Consider the following 26,660-nt stretch of genomic DNA (forward strand, 5'->3'; position numbering starts at 1 on the left):
AAAAGATGGCTCACTACAGCAATAACCCGATTTTTTGGTAACAATAACTATGTACCAGTATTGCAGACAATCCGCACTTGGGATGGGCGCCCAGCATCCACTACGGACTACGAGAAATAGAATTATCGGTAAGTAAATTCTTATTTTCTCTAACGTCCTAAGTGGATGCTGGGGACTCCGTAAGGACCATGGGGATTATACCAAAGCTCCCAAACGGGCGGGAGAGTGCGGATGACTCTGCAGCACCAAATGAGAGAACTCCAGGTCCTCCTCAGCCAGGGTATCAATTTTGTAGAATTTTACAAACGTATTTGCTCCTGACCAAGTAGCTGCTCGGCAAAGTTGTAAAGCCGAGACCCCTCGGGCAGCCGCCCAAGATGAGCCCACCTTCCTTGTGGAGTGGGCATTTACAGATTTTTGGCTGTGGCAGGCCTGCCACCGAATGTGCAAGCTGAATTGTACTACAAATCCAACGAGCAATAGTCTGCTTAGAAGCAGGAGCACCCAGCTTGTTGGGTGCATACAGGATAAACAGCGAGTCAGTTTTCCTGACTCCAGCCATCCTGGAAACATATATTTTCAGGGCCCTGACAACGTCTAGCACAGGGGTGGCCAACCAGTCAGAGACAAAGAGCCAAGATATCTTGTTAGGTACATCAAAGAGCCGACTTTAAGCCGAAGACGCACTTGCAAAAATGGGGTGTGACCTTGTGCCTGCTAGGCCACGCCCCTGGTATAAAATACATAGAAAAAGCCAAATCCAACATAAAATACAATGAAAAAGCCACTTCTACATCAAATAATTGAAAAGGCCAGATCCGCATAAAATATATTGAAAAGCCAGATTCACATTATTATTACAGTTATTTATAGGGCGCCACAAGTGTTTCGCAGCGCCGTACAAAGGACAGTACAGGGAGACAAAACTTAGCGTTAACAGTAAATAAATAACAAAAATGGAGTGCAGGTAACAAAGAGCACCACAATTCTCAAAACATAATACAGCTTAGATGTAAGTAGCGAAGGAGTAATCATTGTACTACTTGGGGCTGGCGGCCATAGATAGAGAGGGGCCATTTACCAGCACGAGAAAAAGCAGGTAAAGATGGTCGCTGAGTGAAATGTGTCAGGAAGAGGGCTTAGACAAGAGGAAAGAGGGCCCTGCTCTGAAGAGCTAACAATCACATAATACACTTTAGTTCCCCCATGTGTCACTCCAGCCAGCACCCGCATGTGTCACTCCAGCCAGCACCCGCCTGTGTCACTCCAGCCAGCACCCGCTTGTGTCACTCCAGCCAGCACCCGCCTGTGTCACTCCAGCCAGCTCCCCCCGTGTGTCACTCCAGCCAGCACCCGCATGTGTCACTCCAGCCAGCACCCGCCTGTGTCACTCCAGCCAGCACCCGCCTGTGTCACTCCAGCCAGCACCCGCATGTGTCACTCCAGCCAGCACCCGCATGTGTCACTCCAGCCAGCACCCGCATGTGTCACTCCAGCCAGCACCCGCCTGTGTCACTCCAGCCAGCACCCGCCTGTGTCACTCCAGCCAGCACCCGCCTGTGTCACTCCAGCCAGCACCCGCCTGTGTCACTCCAGCCAGCACCCGCCTGTGTCACTCCAGCCAGCACCCGCCTGTGTCACTCCAGCCAGCTCCCCCGTGTGTATTTGGCTCCCTCAGTTCTCAGTCTACATAGTGCTGCTGCATGTCTGGCTGGAGTGCAGCGGTTTACAGATCTCTTGTGGTCACGTGACTTTGAGTGTTGGGAGCCACATTTGAATAAAGAAAGAGCCGCATGTGGCTCAAGAGCCACGCGTTGGCCACCACTGGTCTAGCAACTTGGAGTCCTCCAAGTCCCTAGTAGCCGCAGGCACCACAATAGGTTGGTTCAGGTGAAACGCTGAAACCACCTTAGGGAGAAACTGAGGACGAGTCCTCAATTCCGCCCTGTCCGAATGGAAAATCAGATAAGGGCTTTTACAGGATAAAGCCGCCAATTCTGACACGCGCCTGGCCCAGGCCAGGGCCAACAGCATGACCACTTTCCCTGTGAGATATTTTAACTCCACAGATTTAAGTGGTTCAAACCAATGTGACTTTTGGAACCCAAAAACTACATTGAGATCCCAAAGTGCCACTGGAGGCACAAAAGGAGGCTGTATATGCAGTACCCCTTTTACAAACGTCTGAACTTCAGGGACTGAAGCTAGTTCTTTTTGGAAGAAAATTGACAGGGCCGAAATTTGAACCTTAATGGACCCCAATTTCAGGCCCATAGACACTCCTGTTTGCAGGAAATGTAGGAATCGACCCAGTTGAATTTCCTCCGTCGGGCCTTACTGGCCTCGCACCACGCAACATATTTTCGCCAAATGCGGTGATAATGTTTTGCGGTTACATCCTTCCTGGCTTTGATCAGGATAGGGATGACTTCATCCGGAATGCCTTTTTTCCTTCAGGATCCGGCGTTCAACCGCCATGCCGTCAAACGCAGCCGCGGTAAGTCTTGGAACAGACAGGGTCCCTGCTGGAGCAGGTCCCTTCTTAGAGGTAGAGGCCACGGATCCTCCGTGAGCATCTCTTGAAGTTCCGGTTACCAAGTCCTTCTTGGCCAATCCGGAGCCACGAATATAGTGCTTACTCCTCTCCATCTTATCAATCTCAGTACCTTGGGTATGAGAGGCAGAGGAGGGAACACATACACTGACTGGTACACCCACGGTGTTACCAGAGCGTCTACAGCTATTGCCTGAGGGTCCCTTGACCTGGCGCAATACCTGTCGAGTTTTTCCCAACGGTTTATAATCATGTGGAAGACTTCTGGGTGAAGTCCCCACTCTCCCGGGTGGAGGTCGTGCTGAGGAAGTCTGCTTCCCAGTTGTCCACTCCCGGAATGAATACTGCTGACAGTGCTATCACATGATTTTCCGACCAGCGAAGAATCCTTGCAGCTTCTGCCATTGCCCTCCTGCTTCTTGTGTTACCCTGTCTGTTTACGTGGGTGACTGCCGTGATGTTGTCCGACTGGATCAACACCGGCTGACCTTGAAGCAGAGGTCTTGCTAAGCTTAGAGCATTGTAAATGGCCCTTAGCTTCAGGATATTTATGTGAAGTGATGTCTCCAGGCTTGACCATAAGCCCTGGATATTCCTTCCCTGTGTGACTGCTCCCCAGCCTCGCAGGCTGGCATCCGTGGTCACCAGGACCCAGTCCTGAATGCCGAATCTGCGGCCCTCTAGAAGATGAGCACTCTGCAACCACCACAGCAGGGACACCCTTGTCCTTGGTGACAGGGTTATCCGCTGATGCATCTGAAGATGCGACCCGGACCATTTGTCCAGCAGGTCCCACTGGAAAGTTCTTGCGTGGAATCTGCCGAATGGGATTGCTTCGTAGGAAGCCACCATTTTACCCAGAACCCTTGTGCATTGATGCACTGAGACTTGGCTCGGTTTTAGGAGGTTCCTGACTAGCTCGGATAACTCCCTGGCTTTCTCCTCCGGGAGAAACACCTTTTTCTGGACTGTGTCCAGGATCATCCCTAGGAACAGAAGACAAGTCGTCGGAACCAGCTGCGATTTTGGAATATTGAGAATCCAATCGTGCTGCCGCAACACTACCTGAGATAGTGCTACACCGACCTCCAACTGTTCCCTGGATCTTACCCTTATCAGGGAATCGTCCAAGTAAAGGATAACTAAAATTCCCTTCCTTCGAAGGAATATCATCATTTCGGCCATTACCTTGGTAAAGACCCGGGGTGCCGTGGACCATCCATACGGCAGCGTCTGAACTGATAGTGACAGTTCTGTACCATAAACCTGAGGTACCCTTGATGAGAAGGGTAAATTTTGACATGAAGGTAAGCATCCTTGATGTACCGAGACATCATGTAGTCCCCTTCTTCCAGGTTCGCAATCACTGCTCTGAGTGACTCAATCTTGAATTTGAACCTCTGTATGTAAGTGTTCAAAGATTTTAGATTTAGAATCGGTCTCACCGAGCCGTCCGGCTTCGGTACCACAACAGTGTGGAATAATACCCCGTTCCCTGTTGCAGGAGGGGTACCTTGATTATCACCTGCTGGGAATACAGCTTGTGAATGGCTTCCAAAACTGTCTCCCTGTCAGAAGAAGACATCGGTAAAGCCGACTTTAGGAAACGGCGAGGGGGAGACGTCTCGAATTCTAATTTGTACCCCTGAGATATCACCTGAAGGATCCAGGGGTCTACTTGCGAGTGAGCCCACTGCGCGCTGAAATTCATTGAGACGGGCCCCCCACCGTGCCTGATTCTGCTTGTAAAGCCCCAGCGTCATACTGAGGGCTTGGCAGAGGCGGGAGAGGGTTTCTGTTCCTGGGAACTGGCTGATTTCTGCAGCCTTTTTTCCTCTCCCTCTGTCACGGGGCAGAAATGAGGAACCTTTTGCCCGCTTGTCCACGAAAAGACTGCGCCTGATAATACGGCGTCTTCTCATGTTGAGAGGCGACCTGGGGTACAAACGTGGATTTCCCAGCTGTTGCCGTGGCCACCAGGTCTGAAAGACCGACCCCAAATAACTCCTCCCTTTAATAAGGCAATACTACCAAATGCCGTTTGTAATACGCCTCACCTGACCACTGACGTGTCCATAACCCTCTACTGGTAGAAATGGACAACGCACTTAGACTTGATGCCAGTCGGCAAATATTACGCTGTGCATCACGCATATATAGAAATGCATCTTTTAAATGCTCTATAGGCAAAAATATACTGTCCCTATCTAGGGTATCAATATTTTCAGTCAGGGAATCCGACCACGCCAACCCAGCACTGCACATCCAGGCTGAGGCGATTGCTGGTCGCAGTATAACACCAGTATGTGTGTAAATACATTTTAGGATACCCTCCTGCTTTCTATCAGCAGGATCCTTAAGGGCGGCCATCTCAGGAGAGGGTAGAGCCCTTACAAGCGTGTGAGCGCTTTATCCACCCTAGGGGGTGTTTCCCAACGCACCCTAACCTCTGGCGGGAAAGGATATAATGCCAATAACATTTTAGAAATTATCAGTTGTTATCGGGGGAAAACCACGCATCATCACACACCTCATTTAATTTCTCAGATTCAGGAAAACTACAGGTAGTTTTTCCTCACCGAACATAATACCCCTTTTTTTGGTGGTACTCGTATTATCAGAAATGTGTAAAACATTTTTCATTGCCTCAATCATGTAACGTGTGGCCCTATTGGAAGCACATTTGTCTCTTCACCGTCGACACTGGAGTCAGTATCCGTGTCGGCGTCTATATCTGCCATCTGAGGTAACGGGCGCTTTAGAGCCCCTGACGGCCTATGAGACGTCTGGACAGGCACAAGCTGAGTAGCCGGCTGTCTCATGTCAACCACTGTCTTTTATACAGAGCTGACACTGTCACGTAATTCCTTCCAACAGTTCATCCACTCAGGTGTCGACCCCCTAGAGGGTGACATCACTATTACAGGCAATCTGCTCCGTCTCCACATCATTTTTCTCCTCATACATGTCGACACAAACGTACCGACATACAGCACACACACAGGGAATGCTCTGATAGAGGACAGGACCCCACTAGCCCTTTGGGGAGACAGAGGGAGAGTTTGCCAGCACACACCAGAGCGCTATAGTATATATATACAGGGATAACCTTATATAAGTGTTTTTCCCCTTATAGCTGCTGTATCTTTAATACTGCGCGTAATTAGTGCCCCCCCTCTCTTTTTTAACCCTTTCTGTAGTGTAGTGACTGCAGGGGAGAGACAGGGAGCTTCCCTCCAACGGAGCTGTGAGGGAAAATGGCGCCAGTGTGCTGAGGAGATAGGCTCTGCCCCCTTATCGGCGGCCTTATCTCCCGTTTTTTTATGTATTTTGGCAGGGGTTAAATGCATCCATATAGCCCAGGAGCTATATGTGATGCATTTTTTGCCATCCAAGGTGTTTTTTATTGCGTCTCAGGGCGCCCCCCCCCAGCGCCCTGCACCCTCAGTGACCGGAGTGTGAAGTGTGCTGAGAGCAATGGCGCACAGCTGCAGTGCTGTGCGCTACCTTGTTGAAGACAGGACGTCTTCTGCCGCCGATTTTCCGGACCTCTTCTGCCTTCTGGCTCTGTAAGGGGGCCGGCGGCGCGGCTCTGGGACCCATCCAGGCTGGGCCTGTGATCGTCCCTCTGGAGCTAATGTCCAGTAGCCTAAGAAGCCCAATCCACTCTGCACGCAGGTGAGTTCGCTTCTTCTCCCCTTAGTCCCTCGATGCAGTGAGCCTGTTGCCAGCAGGTCTCGCTGAAAATAAAAAACCTAAACTAAAACTTTCACTAAGAAGCTCAGGAGAGCCCCTAGTGTGCACCCTTCTCGTTCGGGCACAAAGATCTAACTGAGGCTTGGAGGAGGGTCATGGGGGGAGGAGCCAGTGCACACCAGATAATCCTAAAGCTTTCTTTAGATGTGCCCAGTCTCCTGCGGAGCCGCTATTCCCCATGGTCCTTACGGAGTCCCCAGCATCCACTTAGGACGTTAGAGAAAACTTGTATTGTGTTTTTCCCCTTTTCTCTAAACAATCCACGGCAGTGTTAGAACTGCTGCGGTTTTAAATCCAAACTAGGTCTTGTGTTTTCACTGTTTACTGCAAAGGGCTTTTCTTAGCGTCTCAATCGCTCAAACAGCATACACATAGTTAAGGTTTTTAAGCATTACATCATTATAGTATTTGACTACTAAGGTTTAGAGTATAAGTATATTCTCACTGTGTTTTATTAGCAAGGTTTAAAGGTTATCCACTGTGTGTGCGCCCGCTGTGTGTAATCCGTACCCTCAGCGCAGCGTGTGTACGCCAAGTGCGTACCACGTGCGGGACTCTGTACGCAAATAGCGTACAAAGTGCGTAGCACGTGCACCTGGTCTAGCGGCCATAACGGCTCAACGGTATTAGTATATAGCTTTATGTTTAATGGTAATAATTGACATTATCACCTCACTCTCAGGACACATGTAATACAGACAGTCCCGGTGTCCCCTAACTCTCAGGACACATGTAATACAGACAGTCCCGGTGTCCCCTCACTCTCAGGACACATGTAATACAGACAGTCCCGGTTTCCCCTCACTCTCAGGACACATGTAGTACAGACAGTCCCGGTGTCTCCTCACTCTCAGGGCACATGTAATACAGACAGTCCCGGTGTCTCCTCACTCTCAGGACACACGTAATACAGGCAGTCCTGGTTTCCCCTCACTCTCAGGACACATGTAATACAGACAGTCCCGTGTCCCCTCACTCTCAGGACACATGTAATACACACAGTTCCGGTTTCCCATCACTCTCAGGACACGTCATACAGACAGTCCCGGTGTCCCCTCACACTCAGGACACATGTCATGTAATACAGACAGTCCCGGTTTCCCCTCACTCTCAGGACACATGTGATACAGACAGTCCCGGTGTCCCCTCACTCTCAGGACACATGTAATACAGATAGTCCCAGTGTCTGCTCACTCTCAGAACACATGTAATACAGACAGTCCCTGTGTCCCCTCACTCTCAGGACACATGTAGTACATACAGTCCCAGTGTCCCCTCACTCTCAGGACACATGTAATACAGACAGTCCCAGAGTCCCCTCACTCTCAGGACACGTGTAATACAGACAGTCCCGGTGTCCCCTCACTCTCAGGACACATGTGATACAGACAGTCCCGGTGTCCCCTCACTCTCAGGACACATGTAATACAGACAGTCCCGGTGTCCACTCACTCTCAGGACACATGTAATACAGATAGTCCCGGTGTCCCCTCACTCTCAGGACACATGTAATACAGACAGTCCCGGTGTCCCCTCACTTTCAGGATACATGTAATACAGACAGTCCCGGAGTCCCCTCACTCTCAGTAAACATGTAATACAGACAGTCCCTGTGTCGCCTCACTCTCAGGACACATGTAATACAGACAGTCCCGGTGTCCCCTCACTCTCAGGACACATGTAATACAGACAGTCCCGGTGTCCCCTCACTCTCAGGACACATGTAATACAGACAGTCCCGGTGTCCCCTCACTCTCAGGATACATGTAATACAGATAGTCCCGGCGTCCCCTCACTCTCAGGACACATGTAATACAGACAGTCCCGGAGTCCCCTCACTCTCAGGACACATGTAATACAGACAGTCCCGGTTTCCCCTCACTCTCAGGACACATGTAATACAGACAGTCCCAGTGTCCCCTCACTCTCAGGACACGTAATACAGACAGTCCCGGTTTTCCCCTCACTCTCAGGACACATGTAATACAGACAGTCCCGGTGTCCCCTCACTCTCAGGACACATGTAATACAGACAGTCCTGGTGTCCCCTCACTCTCAGGACACATGTAATACAGACAGTCCCTATGTCCTATCACTCTCAGGACACATGTAATACAGAAAGTCCCAGTGTCCCGTCACTCCCAGGATGCATGTAATACAGACAGTCCCGCTGTCCCCTCACTCTCAGGACACATGTAATACAGACAGTCTTGGTGTCCCCTCACTCTCAGGACACATGTAATACAGACAGTCCCGGTGTCCCCTCACTCTCAGGACACATATAATACAGACAGTCCCGGTTTCCCCTCACTCTCAGGACACATGTCATACAGACAGTCCCGGTGTCCCCTCACACTCAGGACACATGTCATGTAATACAGACAGTCCCGGTTTCCCCTCACTCTCAGGACACATGTAACACAGACAGTCCCGGTGTCCCCTCACTCTCAGGACACATGTAATACAGACAGTCCCTGTGTCCCCTCACTCTCAGGACACATGTAATACAGACAGTCCCAGAGTCCCCTCACTCTCAGGACACGTGTAATACAGACAGTCCCGGTGTCCCCTAACTCTCATGACACATGTGATACAGACAGTCCCGGTGTCCACTCACTCTCAGGACATATGTAATACAGACAGTCCCGGTGTTCAATCACTCTCAGGACACATGTAATACAGATAGTCCCGGTGTCCCCTCACTCTCAGGACACATGTAATACAGACAGTCCCGGTGTCTGCTCACTCTCAGTAAACATGTAATACAGACAGTCCCTGTGTCCCCTCACTCTCAGGACACATGTAATACAGACAGTCCCGGTGTCCCCTCACTCTCAGGACACATGTAATACAGACAGTCCCTGTGTCCTATCACTCTCAGGACACATGTAATACAGACAGTCCCGCTGTCCCCTCACTCTCAGGACACATGTAATACAGACAGTCCTGGTGTACCCTCACTTTCAGCACACATGTAATACAGACAGTCCCGGTGTCCCCTTACTCTCAGGACACATGTAATACAGACAGTCCCGGTGTCCACTCACTCTCAGGACACATGTAATACAGATAGTCCCGGTGTCCCCTCACTCTCAGGACACATGTAATACAGACAGTCCCGGTGTCCCCTCACTCTCAGGACACATGTCATACAGACAGTCCCGGTGTCCCCTCACACTAAGGACACATGTCATGTAATACAGACAGTCCCGGTTTCCCCTCACTCTCAGGACACATGTAATACAGACAGTCCCGGTGTCCCCTCACTCTCAGGACACATGTAATACAGATAGTCCCGGTGTCTGCTCACTCTCAGGACACATGTAATACAGACAGTCCCTGTGTCCCCTCACTCTCAGGACACATGTAGTACAGACAGTCCCAGTGTCCCCTCACTCTCAGGACACATGTAATACAGACAGTCCCAGAGTCCCCTCACTCTCAGGACACGTGTAATACAGACAGTCGCGGTGTCCCCTCACTCTCAGGACACATGTGATACAGACAGTCCCGGTGTCTCCTCACTCTCAAGACACATGTAATACAGACAGTCCCAGTGTCCACTCACTCTCAGGACACATGTAATACAGATAGTCCCGGTGTCCCCTCACTCTCAGGACACATGTAACACAGACCGTCCCGGTGTCCCCTCACTCTCAGGATACATGTAATACAGACAGTCCCGGTGTCTGCTCACTCTCAGTAAACATGTAATACAGACAGTCCCGGTGTCCCCTCACTCTCAGGACACATGTAATACAGACAGTCCCGGTGTCCCCTCACTCTCAGGATACATGTAATACAGACAGTCCCGGTGTCTGCTCACTCTCAGTAAACATGTAATACAGACAGTCCCTGTGTCCCCTCACTCTCAGGACACATGTAATACAGACAGTCCCGGTGTCCCCTCACTCTCAGGACACATGTAATACAGACAGTCCCTGTGTCCTATCACTCTCAGGACACATGTAATACAGACAGTCCCGGTATCCCCTCACTCTCAGGACACATGTAATACATACAGTCCCGGTGTCCCCTCACTCTCAGGACACATGAAATACAGACAGTCCCGGTGTCCACTCACTCTCAGGACACATGTAATACAGATAGTCCCGGTGTCCCCTCACTCTCAGGACACATGTAATACAGACAGTCCCGGTGTCCCCTCACTCTCAGGACACATGTCATACAGACAGTCCCGGTGTCCCCTCACACTCAGGACACATGTCATGTAATACAGACAGTCCCGGTTTCCCCACACTCTCAGGACACATGTAATACAGACAGTCCCGGTGTCCCCTCACTCTCAGGACACATGTAATACAGATAGTCCCGGTGTCTGCTCACTCTCAGGACACATGTAATACAGACAGTCCCTGTGTCCCCTCACTCTCAGGACACATGTAATACAGACAGTCCCAGAGTCCCCTCACTCTCAGGACACGTGTAATACAGACAGTCGCGGTGTCCCCTCACTCTCAGGACACATGTAATACAGACAGTCCCGGTGTCCCCTCACTCTCAGGACACATGTCATACAGACAGTCCCGGTGTCCCCTCACACAGAGGACACATGTCATGTAATACAGACAGTCCCGGTTTCCCCTCACTCTCAGGACACATGTAATACAGACAGTCCCGGTGTCCCCTCACTCTCAGGACACATGTAATACAGATAGTCCCGGTGTCTGCTCACTCTCAGGACACATGTAATACAGACAGTCCCTGTGTCCCCTCACTCTCAGGACACATGTAATACAGACAGTCCCAGAGTCCCCTCACTCTCAGGACACGTGTAATACAGACAGTCGCGGTGTCCCCTCACACTCAGGACACATGTGATACAGACAGTCCTGGTGTCTCCTCACTCTCAGGACACATGTAATACAGACAGTCCCGGTGTCCACTCACTCTCAGGACACATGTAATACAGATAGTCCCGGTGTCCCCTCACTCTCAGGATACATGTAACACAGACAGTCCCGGTGTCTGCTCACTCTCAGTAAACATGTAATACAGACAGTCCCGGTGTCCCCTCACTCTCAGGACACATGTAACACAGACAGTCCCTGTCCACTCACTCTCAGGACACATGTGATACAGACAGTCCCGGTGTCCCCTCACTCTCAGGATACATGTAATACAGACAGTCCCGGTGTCTGCTCACTCTCAGTAAACATGTAATACAGACAGTCCCTGTGTCCCCTCACTCTCAGGACACATGTAATACAGACAGTCCCTATGTCCTATCACTCTCAGGACACATGTAATACAGACAGTCCCAGTGTCCCGTCACTCCCAGGATGCATGTAATACAGACAGTCCCGCTGTCCCCTCACTCTCAGGACACATGTAATACAGACAGTCTTGGTGTCCCCTCACTCTCAGGACACATGTAATACAGATAGTCCCGGTGTCTGCTCACTCTCAGGACACATGTAATACAGACAGTCCCTGTGTCCCCTCACTCTCATGACACATGTGATACAGACAGTCCCGGTGTCCACTCACTCTCAGGACATATGTAATACAGACAGTCCCGGTGTTCACTCACTCTCAGGACACATGTAATACAGATAGTCCCGGTGTCCCCTCACTCTCAGGACACATGTAATACAGACAGTCCCGGTGTCTGCTCACTCTCAGTAAACATGTAATACAGACAGTCCCTGTGTCCCCTCACTCTCAGGACACATGTAATACAGACAGTCCCGGTGTCCCCTCACTCTCAGGACACATGTAATACAGACAGTCCCTGTGTCCTATCACTCTCAGGACACATGTAATACAGACAGTCCCGCTGTCCCCTCACTCTCAGGACACATGTAATACAGACAGTCCTGGTGTCCCCTCACTTTCAGCACACATGTAATACAGACAGTCCCGGTGTCCCCTTACTCTCAGGACACATGTAATACAGAGAGTCCCGGTGTCCACTCACTCTCAGGACACATGTAATACAGATAGTCCCGGTGTCCCCTCACTCTCAGGACACATGTAATACAGACAGTCCCGGTGTCCCCTCACTCTCAGGACACATGTCATACAGACAGTCCCGGTGTCCCCTCACACTAAGGACACATGTCATGTAATACAGACAGTCCCGGTTTCCCCTCACTCTCAGGACACATGTAATACAGACAGTCCCGGTGTCCCCTCACTCTCAGGACACATGTAATACAGATAGTCCCGGTGTCTGCTCACTCTCAGGACACATGTAATACAGACAGTCCCTGTGTCCCCTCACTCTCAGGACACATGTAGTACAGACAGTCCCAGTGTCCCCTCACTCTCAGGACACATGTAATACAGACAGTCCCAGAGTCCCCTCACTCTAAGGACACGTGTAATACAGACAGTCGCGGTGTCCCCTCACTCTCAGGACACATGTGATACAGACAGTCCCGGAGTCCCCTCACTCTCAGGACACGTGTAATACAGACAGTCGCAGTGTCCCCTCACTCTCAGGACACATGTGATACAGACAGTCCCGGTGTCTCCTCACTCTCAGGACACATGTAATACAGACAGTCCCAGTGTCCACTCACTCTCAGGACACATGTAATACAGATAGTCCCGGTGTCCCCTCACTCTCAGGATACATGTAACACAGACCGTCCCGGTGTCTGCTCACTCTCAGTAAACATGTAATACAGACAGTCCCGGTGTCCCCTCACTCTCAGGACACATGTAATACAGATAGTCCCGGTGTCCCCTCACTCTCAGGACACATATAATACAGACAGTCCCGGTGTCCCCTCACTCTCAGGACACATATCATACAGACAGTCCCGGTGTCCCCTCACACTCAGGACACATGTCATGTAATACAGACAGTCCCGGTTTCCCCTCACTCTCAGGACACATGTAATACAGACAGTCCCGGTGTCCCCTCACTCTCAGGACACATGTAATACAGACAGTCCCGGTGTCCCCTCACTCTCAGGATACATGTAATACAGATAGTCCCGGCGTCCCCTCACTCTCAGGACACATGTAATACAGACAGTCCCGGAGTCCCCTCACTCTCAGGACACATGTAATACAGACAGTCCCGGTTTCCCCTCACTCTCAGGACACATGTAATACAGACAGTCCCAGTGTCCCCTCACTCTCAGGACACGTAATACAGACAGTCCCGGTTTTCCCCTCACTCTCAGGACACATGTAATACAGACAGTCCCGGTTTTCCCCTCACTCTCAGGACACATGTAATACAGACAGTCCCGGTGTCCCCTCACTCTCAGGACACATGTAATACAGACAGTCCTGGTGTCCCCTCACTCTCAGGACACATGTAATACAGACAGTCCCTATGTCCTATCACTCTCAGGACACATGTAATACAGACAGTCCCAGTGTCCCGTCACTCCCAGGATGCATGTAATACAGACAGTCCCGCTGTCCCCTCACTCTCAGGACACATGTAATACAGACAGTCTTGGTGTCCCCTCACTCTCAGGACACATGTAATACGGACAGTCCCGGTGTCCCCTCACTCTCAGGACACATATAATACAGACAGTCCCGGTTTCCCCTCACTCTCAGGACACATGTCATACAGACAGTCCCGGTGTCCCCTCACACTCAGGACACATGTCATGTAATACAGACAGACCCGGTTTCCCCTCACTCTCAGGACACATGTAACACAGACAGTCCCGGTGTCCCCTCACTCTCAGGACACATGTAATACAGATAGTCCCGGTGTCTGCTCACTCTCAGGACACATGTAATACAGACAGTCCCTGTGTCCCCTCACTCTCAGGACACATGTAATACAGACAGTCCCAGAGTCCCCTCACTCTCAGGACACGTGTAATACAGACAGTCCCGGTGTCCCCTCACTCTCATGACACATGTGATACAGACAGTCCCGGTGTCCACTCACTCTCAGGACATATGTAATACAGACAGTCCCGGTGTTCACTCACTCTCAGGACACATGTAATACAGATAGTCCCGGTGTCCCCTCACTCTCAGGACACATGTAATACAGACAGTCCCGGTGTCTGCTCACTCTCAGTAAACATGTAATACAGACAGTCCCTGTGTCCCCTCACTCTCAGGACACATGTAATACAGACAGTCCCGGTGTCCCCTCACTCTCAGGACACATGTAATACAGACAGTCCCTGTGTCCTATCACTCTCAGGACACATGTAATACAGACAGTCCCGCTGTCCCCTCACTCTCAGGACACATGTAATACAGACAGTCCTGGTGTACCCTCACTTTCAGCACACATGTAATACAGACAGTCCCGGTGTCCCCTTACTCTCAGGACACATGTAATACAGACAGTCCCGGTGTCCACTCACTCTCAGGACACATGTAATACAGATAGTCCCGGTGTCCCCTCACTCTCAGGACACATGTAATACAGACAGTCCCGGTGTCCCCTCACTCTCAGGACACATGTCATACAGACAGTCCCGGTGTCCCCTCACACTAAGGACACATGTCATGTAATACAGACAGTCCCGGTTTCCCCTCACTCTCAGGACACATGTAATACAGACAGTCCCGGTGTCCCCTCACTCTCAGGACACATGTAATACAGATAGTCCCGGTGTCTGCTCACTCTCAGGACACATGTAATACAGACAGTCCCTGTGTCCCCTCACTCTCAGGACACATGTAGTACAGACAGTCCCAGTGTCCCCTCACTCTCAGGACACATGTAATACAGACAGTCCCAGAGTCCCCTCACTCTCAGGACACGTGTAATACAGACAGTCGCGGTGTCCCCTCACTCTCAGGACACATGTGATACAGACAGTCCCGGTGTCTCCTCACTCTCAGGACACATGTAATACAGACAGTCCCAGTGTCCACTCACTCTCAGGACACATGTAATACAGATAGTCCCGGTGTCCCCTCACTCTCAGGATACATGTAACACAGACCGTCCCGGTGTCTGCTCACTCTCAGTAAACATGTAATACAGACAGTCCCGGTGTCCCCTCACTCTCAGGACACATGTAATACAGACAGTCCCGGTGTCCCCTCACTCTCAGGATACATGTAATACAGACAGTCCCGGTGTCTGCTCACTCTCAGTAAACATGTAATACAGACAGTCCCTGTGTCCCCTCACTCTCAGGACACATGTAATACAGACAGTCCCGGTGTCCCCTCACTCTCAGGACACATGTAATACAGACAGTCCCTGTGTCCTATCACTCTCAGGACACATGTAATACAGACAGTCCCGGTATCCCCTCACTCTCAGGACACATGTAATACAGACAGTCCCGGTGTCCCCTCACTCTCAGGACACATGAAATACAGACAGTCCCGGTGTCCACTCACTCTCAGGACACATGTAATACAGATAGTCCCGGTGTCCCCTCACTCTCAGGACACATGTAATACAGACAGTCCCGGTGTCCCCTCACTCTCAGGACACATGTCATACAGACAGTCCCGGTGTCCCCTCACACTCAGGACACATGTCATGTAATACAGACAGTCCCGGTTTCCCCACACTCTCAGGACACATGTAATACAGACAGTCCCGGTGTCCCCTCACTCTCAGGACACATGTAATACAGATAGTCCCGGTGTCTGCTCACTCTCAGGACACATGTAATACAGATAGTCCCTGTGTCCCCTCACTCTCAGGACACATGTAATACAGATAGTCCCAGAGTCCCCTCACTCTCAGGACACGTGTAATACAGACAGTCGCGGTGTCCCCTCACTCTCAGGACACATGTAATACAGACAGTCCCGGTGTCCCCTCACTCTCAGGACACATGTAATACAGATAGTCCCGGTGTCTGCTCACTCTCAGGACACATGTAATACAGACAGTCCCTGTGTCCCCTCACTCTCAGGACACATGTAATACAAACAGTCCCAGAGTCCCCTCACTCTCAGGACACGTGTAATACAGACAGTCGCGGTGTCCCCTCACTCTCAGGACACATGTGATACAGACAGTCCTGGTGTCTCCTCACTCTCAGGACACATGTAATACAGACAGTCCCGGTGTCCACTCACTCTCAGGACACATGTAATACAGATAGTCCCGGTGTCCCCTCACTCTCAGGATACATGTAACACAGACAGTCCCGGTGTCTGCTCACTCTCAGTAAACATGTAATACAGACAGTCCCGGTGTCCCCTCACTCTCAGGACACATGTAACACAGACAGTCCCGGTGTCCACTCACTCTCAGGACACATGTGATACAGACAGTCCCGGTGTCCCCTCACTCTCAGGATACATGTAATACAGACAGTCCCGGTGTCTGCTCACTCTCTGTAAACATGTAATACAGACAGTCCCTGTGTCCCCTCACTCTCAGGACACATGTAATACAGACAGTCCCGGTGTCCCCTCACTCTCAGGACACATGTAATACAGATAGTCCCGGTGTCTGCTCACTCTCAGGACACATGTAATACAGACAGTCCCTGTGTCCCCTCACTCTCAGGACACATGTAATACAGATAGTCCCAGAGTCCCCTCACTCTCAGGACACGTGTAATACAGACAGTCGCGGTGTCCCCTCACTCTCAGGACACATGTAATACAGACAGTCCCGGTGTCCCCTCACTCTCAGGACACATGTAATACAGATAGTCCCGGTGTCTGCTCACTCTCAGGACACATGTAATACAGACAGTCCCTGTGTCCCCTCACTCTCAGGACACATGTAATACAAACAGTCCCAGAGTCCCCTCACTCTCAGGACACGTGTAATACAGACAGTCGCGGTGTCCCCTCACTCTCAGGACACATGTGATACAGACAGTCCTGGTGTCTCCTCACTCTCAGGACACATGTAATACAGACAGTCCCGGTGTCCACTCACTCTCAGGACACATGTAATACAGATAGTCCCGGTGTCCCCTCACTCTCAGGATACATGTAACACAGACAGTCCCGGTGTCTGCTCACTCTCAGTAAACATGTAATACAGACAGTCCCGGTGTCCCCTCACTCTCAGGACACATGTAACACAGACAGTCCCGGTGTCCACTCACTCTCAGGACACATGTGATACAGACAGTCCCGGTGTCCCCTCACTCTCAGGATACATGTAATACAGACAGTCCCGGTGTCTGCTCACTCTCTGTAAACATGTAATACAGACAGTCCCTGTGTCCCCTCACTCTCAGGACACATGTAATACAGACAGTCCCGGTGTCCCCTCACTCTCAGGACACATGTAATACAGACAGTCCCTGTGTTCTATCACTCTCAGGACACATGTAATACAGACAGTCCCGCTGTCCCCTCACACTCAGGACACATGTAATACAGACAGTCCTGGTGTACCCTCACTCTCAGCACACATGTAATACAGACAGTCCCGGTATCCCCTCACTCTCAGCACACATGTAATACAGACAGTCCCGGTGTCCCCTCACTCTCAGGACACATGTAATACAGACAGTCCCGGTGTCCACTCACTCTCAGGACACATGTAATACAGATAGTCCCGGTGTCCCCTCACTCTCAGGACACATATAATACAGACAGTCCCAGTGTCCCCTCACTCTCAGGACACATATCATACAGACAGTCCCGGTGTCCCCTCACACTCAGGACACATGTCATGTAATACAGACAGTCCCGGTTTCCCCTCACTCTCAGGACACATGTAATACAGACAGTCCCGGTGTCCCCTCACTCTCAGGACACATGTAATACAGATAGTCCCGGTGTCTGCTCACTCTCAGGACACATGTAATACAGACAGTCCCTGTGTCCCCTCACTCTCAGGACACATGTAGTACAGACAGTCCCAGTGTCCCCTCACTCTCAGGACACATGTAATACAGACAGTCCCAGAGTCCCCTCACTCTCAGGACACGTGTAATACAGACAGTCCCAGTGTCCCCTCACTCTGAGGACACATGTGATACAGACAGTCCCGGTGTCCCCTCACTCTCAGGACACATGTAATACAGACAGTCCCGGTGTCCACTCACTCTCAGGACACATGTAATACAGATAGTCCCGGTGTCCCCTCACTCTCAGGACACATGTGATACAGACAGTCCCGGTGTCCCCTCAGTCTCAGGATACATGTAATACAGACAGTCCCGGTGTCTGCTCACTCTCAGTAAACATGTAATACAGACAGTCCCTGTGTCCCCTCACTCTTAGGACACATGTAATACAGACAGTCCCGGTGTCCCCTCACTCTCAGGACACATGTAATACAGACAGTCCCTGTGTCCTATCACTCTCAGGACACATGTAATACAGACAGTCCCGCTGTCCCCTCATTCTCAGGACACATGTAATACAGACAGTCCTGGTGTATCCTCACTCTCAGAACACATGTAATACAGACAGTCCCGGTGTCCCCTCACTCTCAGCACACATGTAATACAGACAGTTCCGGTGTCCCCTCACTCTCAGGACACATGTAATACAGACAGTCCCGGTATCCCCTCACTCTCAGGACACATGTAATACAGACAGTCCCGGTGTCCACTCACTCTCAGCACACATGTAATACAGACAGTTCCAGTGTCCCCTCACTCTTAGGACACATGTAATACAGACAGTCCCGGTATCCCCTCACTCTCAGGACACATGTAATACAGACAGTCCCGGTGTCCCCTCACTCTCAGGACACATGTAATACAGACAGTCCCGGTGTCCCCTCACTCTAAGGACACATGTAATACAGACAGTCCCCCCACTCTATATATAGTGTTCGGGCAGTAAGAGGAGTGTAGCGGTTACCTCTGCCCCCCTCCTCAGTGGCCGCGCCAGATGTCGGGTTTGGTACGTGGAAGACTCCCCATGAAAACTAACCGGCTGATATCCCATCAGCTTGAAATGTTGGGGAACCTGAGAACAGAGAAGTTTATTAACAAACATGCTTCAGGGGGTATTCATGCTACCTTATAATACACATGTGCCCTGTGTTATACATGTGCCTGTGTTATACATGTACCCTATGTTATACATGTGCCCTGTGTTATACATGTACCCTATGTTATACATGTGCCCTGTGTTATACATGTACCCTGTGTTATACATGTACCCTATATTATACATGTGCCCTGTGTTATACATGTGCCCTGTGTTATACATGTGCCCGGATAAAGACCCCGTTTCCACTGTACGTCTTGTATTTGTAGTATCTGATATTGTATGAAGTGTGTACAGCACAGAACATATATGAAGCACATAAACCGTAGAACACATATGTAGCATGAACAGCATAAAGCAGAAGCTGAATGTACAGCGTAGAACACATGTACCATGTGCAGCATAAAATAATTGTAACGTGTACATGGTGAGTATAACACATAGAAAACTTATGTAGCATCTTCAACATAGCGTACATGTATAATGACTAGACTGCTTAGAAGTTAAGCACGGATCTCTTGTGTGTACGCCCCCCCCAGCGATAGCGATGCACAATGCGCACTGAGCAAGAGGCAGATTATGTACAGTGCTGTGTATATAAGTCAGTAAGTGGTAGATTGTGTATCAGCAGAGTGTACACAAGTCAGGGAGCACAGAATTTGTGCGAATCACCTGTAAGTCATAGAATGGAAATCTCTGTTTGAGCTGTACGGCTGCCGGTTTGGGAGGACCTGACCCAACATCTCCTGGGACCTGCATACAGAAGATAATACACAAAGTAAAGACATTTATTTCTGCTTTATCTCTGGGTGATAAAATCATCGCCTACGATGTACAGCAGTGTACGGGCAGCACAATCATGCTTATAGCGAGCACACATATAGATATATGACGCTTTCATTTTGTCAAAGCACTTTGAGTTCAAATATTACAGCAGAGACAAAACAGTGGAGGAAGCACGCAGGGGAGACACAGAGAATGCACACAGCAGAGACAGAGCACAGCAGAGAATGCACACAGCAGAGACAGAGCACAGCACAGCAGAGAAAGCATGCAGCATAGCAGCACAACAGAGAATGCACAATGCAGAGACAGATCGCAACACAGCAGAGAGAGAGAGAGCACAGCAGAGAAAGAAAACAGCAGAGGCAGAGCACAGCAGAGAAAGCACACAGCAGAGAGAGCACAGCAGAGAAAGCACATAGAGAGCACAGCAGAGACAGATCGCAGCACAGCAGAGAAAGCACACAGCAGAGACAGAGCACAGCAGAGAAAGCACACAGCAGAGACAGAGCACAGCAGAGAAAGCACACAGCAGACAGAACATAGCAGAGAAAGCACACAGCAGAGACAGAGCACAGCAGAGAAAGCACACAGCAGAGACAGAGCACAGCAGAGACAGAGCACAGCAGAGAAAGCACACAGCAGAGACAGAACATAGCAGAGAAAGCACACAGCAGAGACAGAGCACAGCAGAGACAGAGCACAGCAGAGACAGAGCACAGTAGAGAAAGCACACAGCAGAGACAGAACATAGCAGAGAAAGCACACAGCAGAGACAGAGCAGAGACAGAGCACAGCAGAGACAGAGCACAGCAGAGAAAGCACACAGCAGAGACAGAGCACAGCAGAGAAAGCACACAGCAGAGACAGATAGCAGCACAGCAGAGATAGAGCACAGCAGAGACAGAGCACAGCAGAGAAAGCACACAGCAGAGACAGAACATAGCAGAGAAAGCACACAGCAGAGACAGAGCACAGCAGAGACAGAGCACAGCAGAGAAAGCACACAGCAGAGACAGAACATAGCAGAGAAAGCACACAGCAGAGACAGAACATAGCAGAGAAAGCACACAGCAGAGACAGAGCACAGCAGAGACAGAGCACAGCAGAGAAAGCACACAGCAGAGACAGAACATAGCAGAGAAAGCACACAACAGAGACAGAGCACAGCAGAGAAAGCACACAGCAGAGACAGAGCACAGCAGAGAAAGCACACAGCAGAGACAGAACATAGCAGAGAAAGCACACAGCAGAGACAGAGCACAGCAGAGACAGAGCACAGCAGAGACAGAGCACAGCAGAGAAAGCACACAGCAGAGACAGAGCACAGCAGAGAAAGCACACAGCAGAGACAGAGCACAGCAGAGAAAGCACACAGCAGAGACAGAGCACAGCAGAGAAAGCACACAGCAGAGACAGAGCACAGCAGAGACAGAGCACAGCAGAGACAGAGCACAGCAGAGAAAGCACACAGCAGAGACAGAGCACAGCAGAGACATAGCACAGCAGAGACAGAGCACAGCAGAGACAGAGCACAACAGAGAAAGCACACAGCAGAGACAGAGCACAGCAGAGACAGAGCACAGCAGAGAAAGCACACAGCAGAGACAGAGCACAGCAGAGAAAGCACACAGCAGAGACAGAACATAGCAGAGAAAGCACACAGCAGAGACAGAGCACAGCAGAGACAGAGCACAGCAGAGACAGAGCACAGCAGACAGAGCACAGCAGAGACAGAGCACAGCAGAGACAGAGCACAGAAGAGAGAGCACAGCAGAGAAAGCACACAGCAGAGACAGAGCACAGCAGAGACAGAGCACAGCAGAGAAAGCACACAGCAGAGACAGAGCACAGCAGAGAAAGCACACAGCAGAGACAGATAGCAGCACAGCAGAGATAGAGCACAGCAGAGACAGAGCACAGCAGAGAAAGCACACAGCAGAGACAGAACATAGCAGAGAAAGCACACAGCAGAGACAGAGCACAGCAGAGAAAGCACACAGCAGAGACAGAACATAGCAGAGAAAGCACACAGCAGAGACAGAACACAGCAGAGAAAGCACACAGCAGAGACAGAGCACAGCAGAGAAAGCACACAGCAGAGACAGAACATAGCAGAGAAAGCACACAGCAGAGACAGAGCACAGCAGAGAAAGCACACAGCAGAGACAGAGCACAGCAGAGAAAGCACACAGCAGAGACAGAACATAGCAGAGAAAGCACACAGCAGAGACAGAGCACAGCAGAGAAAGCACACAGCAGAGACAGAGCACAGCAGAGAAAGCACACAGCAGAGACAGAACATAGCAGAGAAAGCACACAGCAGAGACAGAGCACAGCAGAGACAGAGCACAGCAGAGACAGAGCACAGCAGAGAAAGCACACAGCAGAGACAGATAGCAGCACAGCAGAGATAGAGCACAGCAGAGACAGAGCACAGCAGAGAAAGCACACAGCAGAGACAGAACATAGCAGAGAAAGCACACAGCAGAGACAGAGCACAGCAGAGAAAGCACACAGCAGAGACAGAGCACAGCAGAGAAAGCACACAGCAGAGACAGAGCACAGCAGAGAAAGCACACAGCAGAGACAGAACATAGCAGAGAAAGCACACAGCAGAGACAGAGCACAGCAGAGAAAGCACACAGCAGAGACAGAGCACAGCAGAGAAAGCACACAGCAGAGACAGAACATAGCAGAGAAAGCACACAGCAGAGACAGAGCACAGCAGAGACAGAGCACAGCAGAGACAGAGCACAGCAGAGAAAGCACACAGCAGAGACAGATAGCAGCACAGCAGAGATAGAGCACAGCAGAGACAGAGCACAGCAGAGAAAGCACACAGCAGAGACAGAACATAGCAGAGAAAGCACACAGCAGAGACAGAGCACAGCAGAGAAAGCACACAGCAGAGACAGAGCACAGCAGAGAAAGCACACAGCAGAGACAGAGCACAGCAGAGAAAGCACACAGCAGAGACAGAGCACAGCAGAGACAGAGCACAGCAGAGAAAGCACACAGCAGAGACAGAGCACAGCAGAGACAGAGCACAGCAGAGAAAGCACACAGCAGAGACAGAGCACAGCAGAGAAAGCACACAGCAGAGACAGAGCACAGCAGAGAAAGCACACAGCAGAGACAGAGCACAGCAGAGACAGAGCACAGCAGAGACAGAGCACAGCAGAGACAGAGCACAGCAGAGAAAGCACACAGCAGAGACAGAGCACAGCAGAGACAGAGCACAGCAGAGAAAGCACACAGCAGAGACAGAGCACAGCAGAGAAAGCACACAGCAGAGACAGATAGCAGCACAGCAGAGATAGAGCACAGCAGAGACAGAGAACAGCAGAGAAAGCACACAGCAGAGACAGAACATAGCAGAGAAAGCACACAGCAGAGACAGAGCACAGCAGAGAAAGCACACAGCAGAGACAGAACATAGCAGAGAAAGCACAGAGCAGAGACAGAGCACAGCAGAGAAAGCACACAGCAGAGACAGAGCACAGCAGAGAAAGCACACAGCAGAGACAGAACATAGCAGAGAAAGCACACAGCAGAGACAGAGCACAGCAGAGAAAGCACACAGCAGAGACAGAGCACAGCAGAGAAAGCACACAGCAGAGACAGAGCACAGCAGAGAAAGCACACAGCAGAGACAGAACATAGCAGAGAAAGCACACAGCAGAGACAGAGCACAGCAGAGAAAGCACACAGCAGAGACAGAGCACAGCAGAGAAAGCACACAGCAGAGACAGAACACAGCAGAGAAAGCACACAGCAGAGACAGAGCACAGCAGAGAAAGCACACAGCAGAGACAGAGCACAGCAGAGAAAGCACACAGCAGAGACAGAACATAGCAGAGAAAGCACACAGCAGAGACAGAGCACAGCAGAGAAAGCACACAGCAGAGACAGAGCACAGCAGAGAAAGCACACAGCAGAGACAGAACATAGCAGAGAAAGCACACAGCAGAGACAGAGCATAGCAGAGAAAGTGCACAGCAGAGAAGGGAGAACAGAGGCAGATCACAGCATAGCAGACAGCACAACAGATAAAGCATGTAGCAGAGGCAGATCACAGCAAAAATAAGAGTACAGCAGAAAAAGCACACATTAGAGATAGATTGCAGCACAGCAGAGATAGAGCACAGCACAGTAGAGATAGAGAACAGCAGAGATAGAGCACAGCACAGTAGAGATAGAGCACAGCAGAGAAAGCAAACAGCAGAGATAGAGCAGAGCAGGGAAAGCATACAGCAAAGATAGAGAACAGCAGAAAAAGCACACAGCAGAGATAGAGCACAGCACAGCAGAGACAGATTGCAGCATAGCAGAGATAGAGCACAGCAGAGAAAGCACATAGAGAAAGAGCACAGCAGAGACAGATTGCAGCACAGCATAGAAAGCACACAGCAGAGATAGAGCACAGCAGAGAAAGCACAGACACATCGCAGCACAGCAGAGAAAGCACACAGCAGAGATAGAGCACAGCAGAGACAGATCGCAGCACAGCAGAGATAGAGCACAGCAGAGAAAGCACATAGAGAGAGAGCACAGCAGAGACAGGTCGCAGCACAGCAGAGAAAGCACACAGCAGAGATAGAGCACAGCAGAGTAAGCACATAGAGAGAGAGCACAGCAGAGACAGATAGCAGCATAGCTGAGAAAGCACACAGCAGAGATAGTGCACAGCAGAGAAAGCACATAGAGAGCACAGCAGAGACAGATCGCAGCACAGCAGAGAAAGCACACAGCAGAGATAGTGCACAGCAGAGAAAGCACACAGCAGAGATAGAACACAGCAGAGAAAGCACATAGAGAGAGAGCTCAGCAGAGACAGATCGCAGCACAGCAGAGAAAGCACACAGCAGAGATAGAGCACAACAGAGAAAGCACATAGAGAGCACAGCAGAGACAGATCACAGCACATAGAGAGCACAGCAGAGACAGATCACAGCACAGCAGAGAAAGCACACAGCAGAGATAGAGCACAGCAGAGTAAGCACATAGAGAGAGAGCACAGCAGAGACAGATAGCAGCACAGCAGAGAAAGCACACAGCAGAGATAGTGCACAGCAGAGAAAGCACATAGAGAGCACAGCAGAGACAGATCGCAGCACAGCAGAGATAGTGCACAGCAGAGAAAGCACACAGCAGAGATAGAACACAGCAGAGAAAGCACATAGAGAGAGAGCTCAGCAGAGACAGATCGCAGCACAGCAGAGAAAGCACACAGCAGAGATAGAGCACAACAGAGAAAGCATGCAGCATAGCAGCACAACAGAGAAAGCACATAGAGATAGAGCACAGCAGAGACAGATTGCAGCACAGCAGAGAAAGCACACAGCAGAGGTAGAGCACAGCAGAGAAAGCACAGAGAGAGAGCACAGCAGAGACAGGTCGCAGCACAGCAGAGAAAGCACACAGCAGAGATAGAGCACAGCAGAGAAAGCACATAGAGAGCACAGCAGAGACAGATCACAGCACAGCAGAGAAAGCACACAGCAGAGATAGAGCACAGCAGAGAAAGCACATAGAGAGAGAGCACAGCAGAGACAGATAGCAGCACAGCTGAGAAAGCACACAGCAGAGATAGAGCACAGCAGAGAAAGCACATAGAGAGAGAGCTCAGCAGAGACAGATCGCAGCACAGCAGAGATAGAGCACAACAGAGAAAGCACACAGCAGAGATAGAGCACAGCAGAGAAAGCACATAGAGAGAGAGCACAGCAGAGACAGATCGCAGCACAGCAGAGAAAGCACACAGCAGATAGAGCACAGCAGAGAAAGCACATAGAGAGAGAGCACAGCAGAGACAGATCGCAGCAGAGATAGAGTACAGCAGAGAAAGCACATAGACAGAGAGCACAGCAGAGACAGGTCGCAGCACAGCAGAGATAGAGCACAGCAGAGAAAGCACATAGAGAGAGAGCACAGCAGAGACAGGTCGCAGCACAGCAGAGAAAGCACACAGCAGAGATAGAGCACAGCAGAGAAAGCACATAGAGAGCACAGCAGAGACAGATCACAGCACATAGAGAGCACAGCAGAGACAGATCACAGCACAGCAGAGAAAGCACACAGCAGAGATAGAGCACAGCAGAGTAAGCACATAGAGAGAGAGCACAGCAGAGACAGATAGCAGCACAGCTGAGAAAGCACACAGCAGAGATAGAGCACAGCAGAGAAAGCACATAGAGAGCACAGCAGAGACAGATCGCAGCACAGCAGAGAAAGCACACAGCAGAGATAGTGCACAGCAGACAAAGCACACAGCAGAGATAGAACACAGCAGAGAAAGCACATAGAGAGAGAGCTCAGCAGAGACAGATCGCAGCACAGCAGAGAAAGCACACAGCAGAGATAGAGCACAACAGAGAAAGCATGCAGCATAGCAGCACAACAGAGAAAGCACATAGAGATAGAGCACAGCAGAGACAGATTGCAGCACAGCAGAGAAAGCACACAGCAGAGGTAGAGCACAGCAGAGAAAGCACAGAGAGAGAGCACAGCAGAGACAGGTCGCAGCACAGCAGAGAAAGCACACAGCAGAGATAGTGCACAGCAGAGAAAGCACACAGCAGAGATAGAACACAGCAGAGAAAGCACATAGAGAGAGAGCTCAGCAGAGACAGATCGCAGCACAGCAGAGAAAGCACACAGCAGAGATAGAGCACAACAGAGAAAGCATGCAGCATAGCAGCACAACAGAGAAAGCACA

General features: G+C 50.5%; 1 protein-coding gene across 2 annotated transcripts in view; it reads right to left on the bottom strand.

Annotated features, from left to right (window-relative positions):
* The window catches only part of CFAP221 (cilia and flagella associated protein 221), a 202,711-nt gene that overhangs the window by 50,467 nt on the left and 125,584 nt on the right, over nt 1-26,660 (bottom strand). For both annotated transcript variants that reach the window (XM_063932818.1, XM_063932817.1), the window contains exons 17-18: nt 19,829-19,909; nt 19,025-19,132 (exon numbers count right to left, since the gene is read on the bottom strand). In XM_063932818.1, the coding sequence (XP_063788888.1) occupies nt 19,025-19,132; nt 19,829-19,909 (189 nt within the window). The remainder of the gene's footprint in view (nt 1-19,024; nt 19,133-19,828; nt 19,910-26,660) is intronic.

This window comes from Pseudophryne corroboree, chromosome 7, assembly GCF_028390025.1.
Source record: "Pseudophryne corroboree isolate aPseCor3 chromosome 7, aPseCor3.hap2, whole genome shotgun sequence".
Taxonomy (NCBI): domain Eukaryota; kingdom Metazoa; phylum Chordata; class Amphibia; order Anura; family Myobatrachidae; genus Pseudophryne; species Pseudophryne corroboree.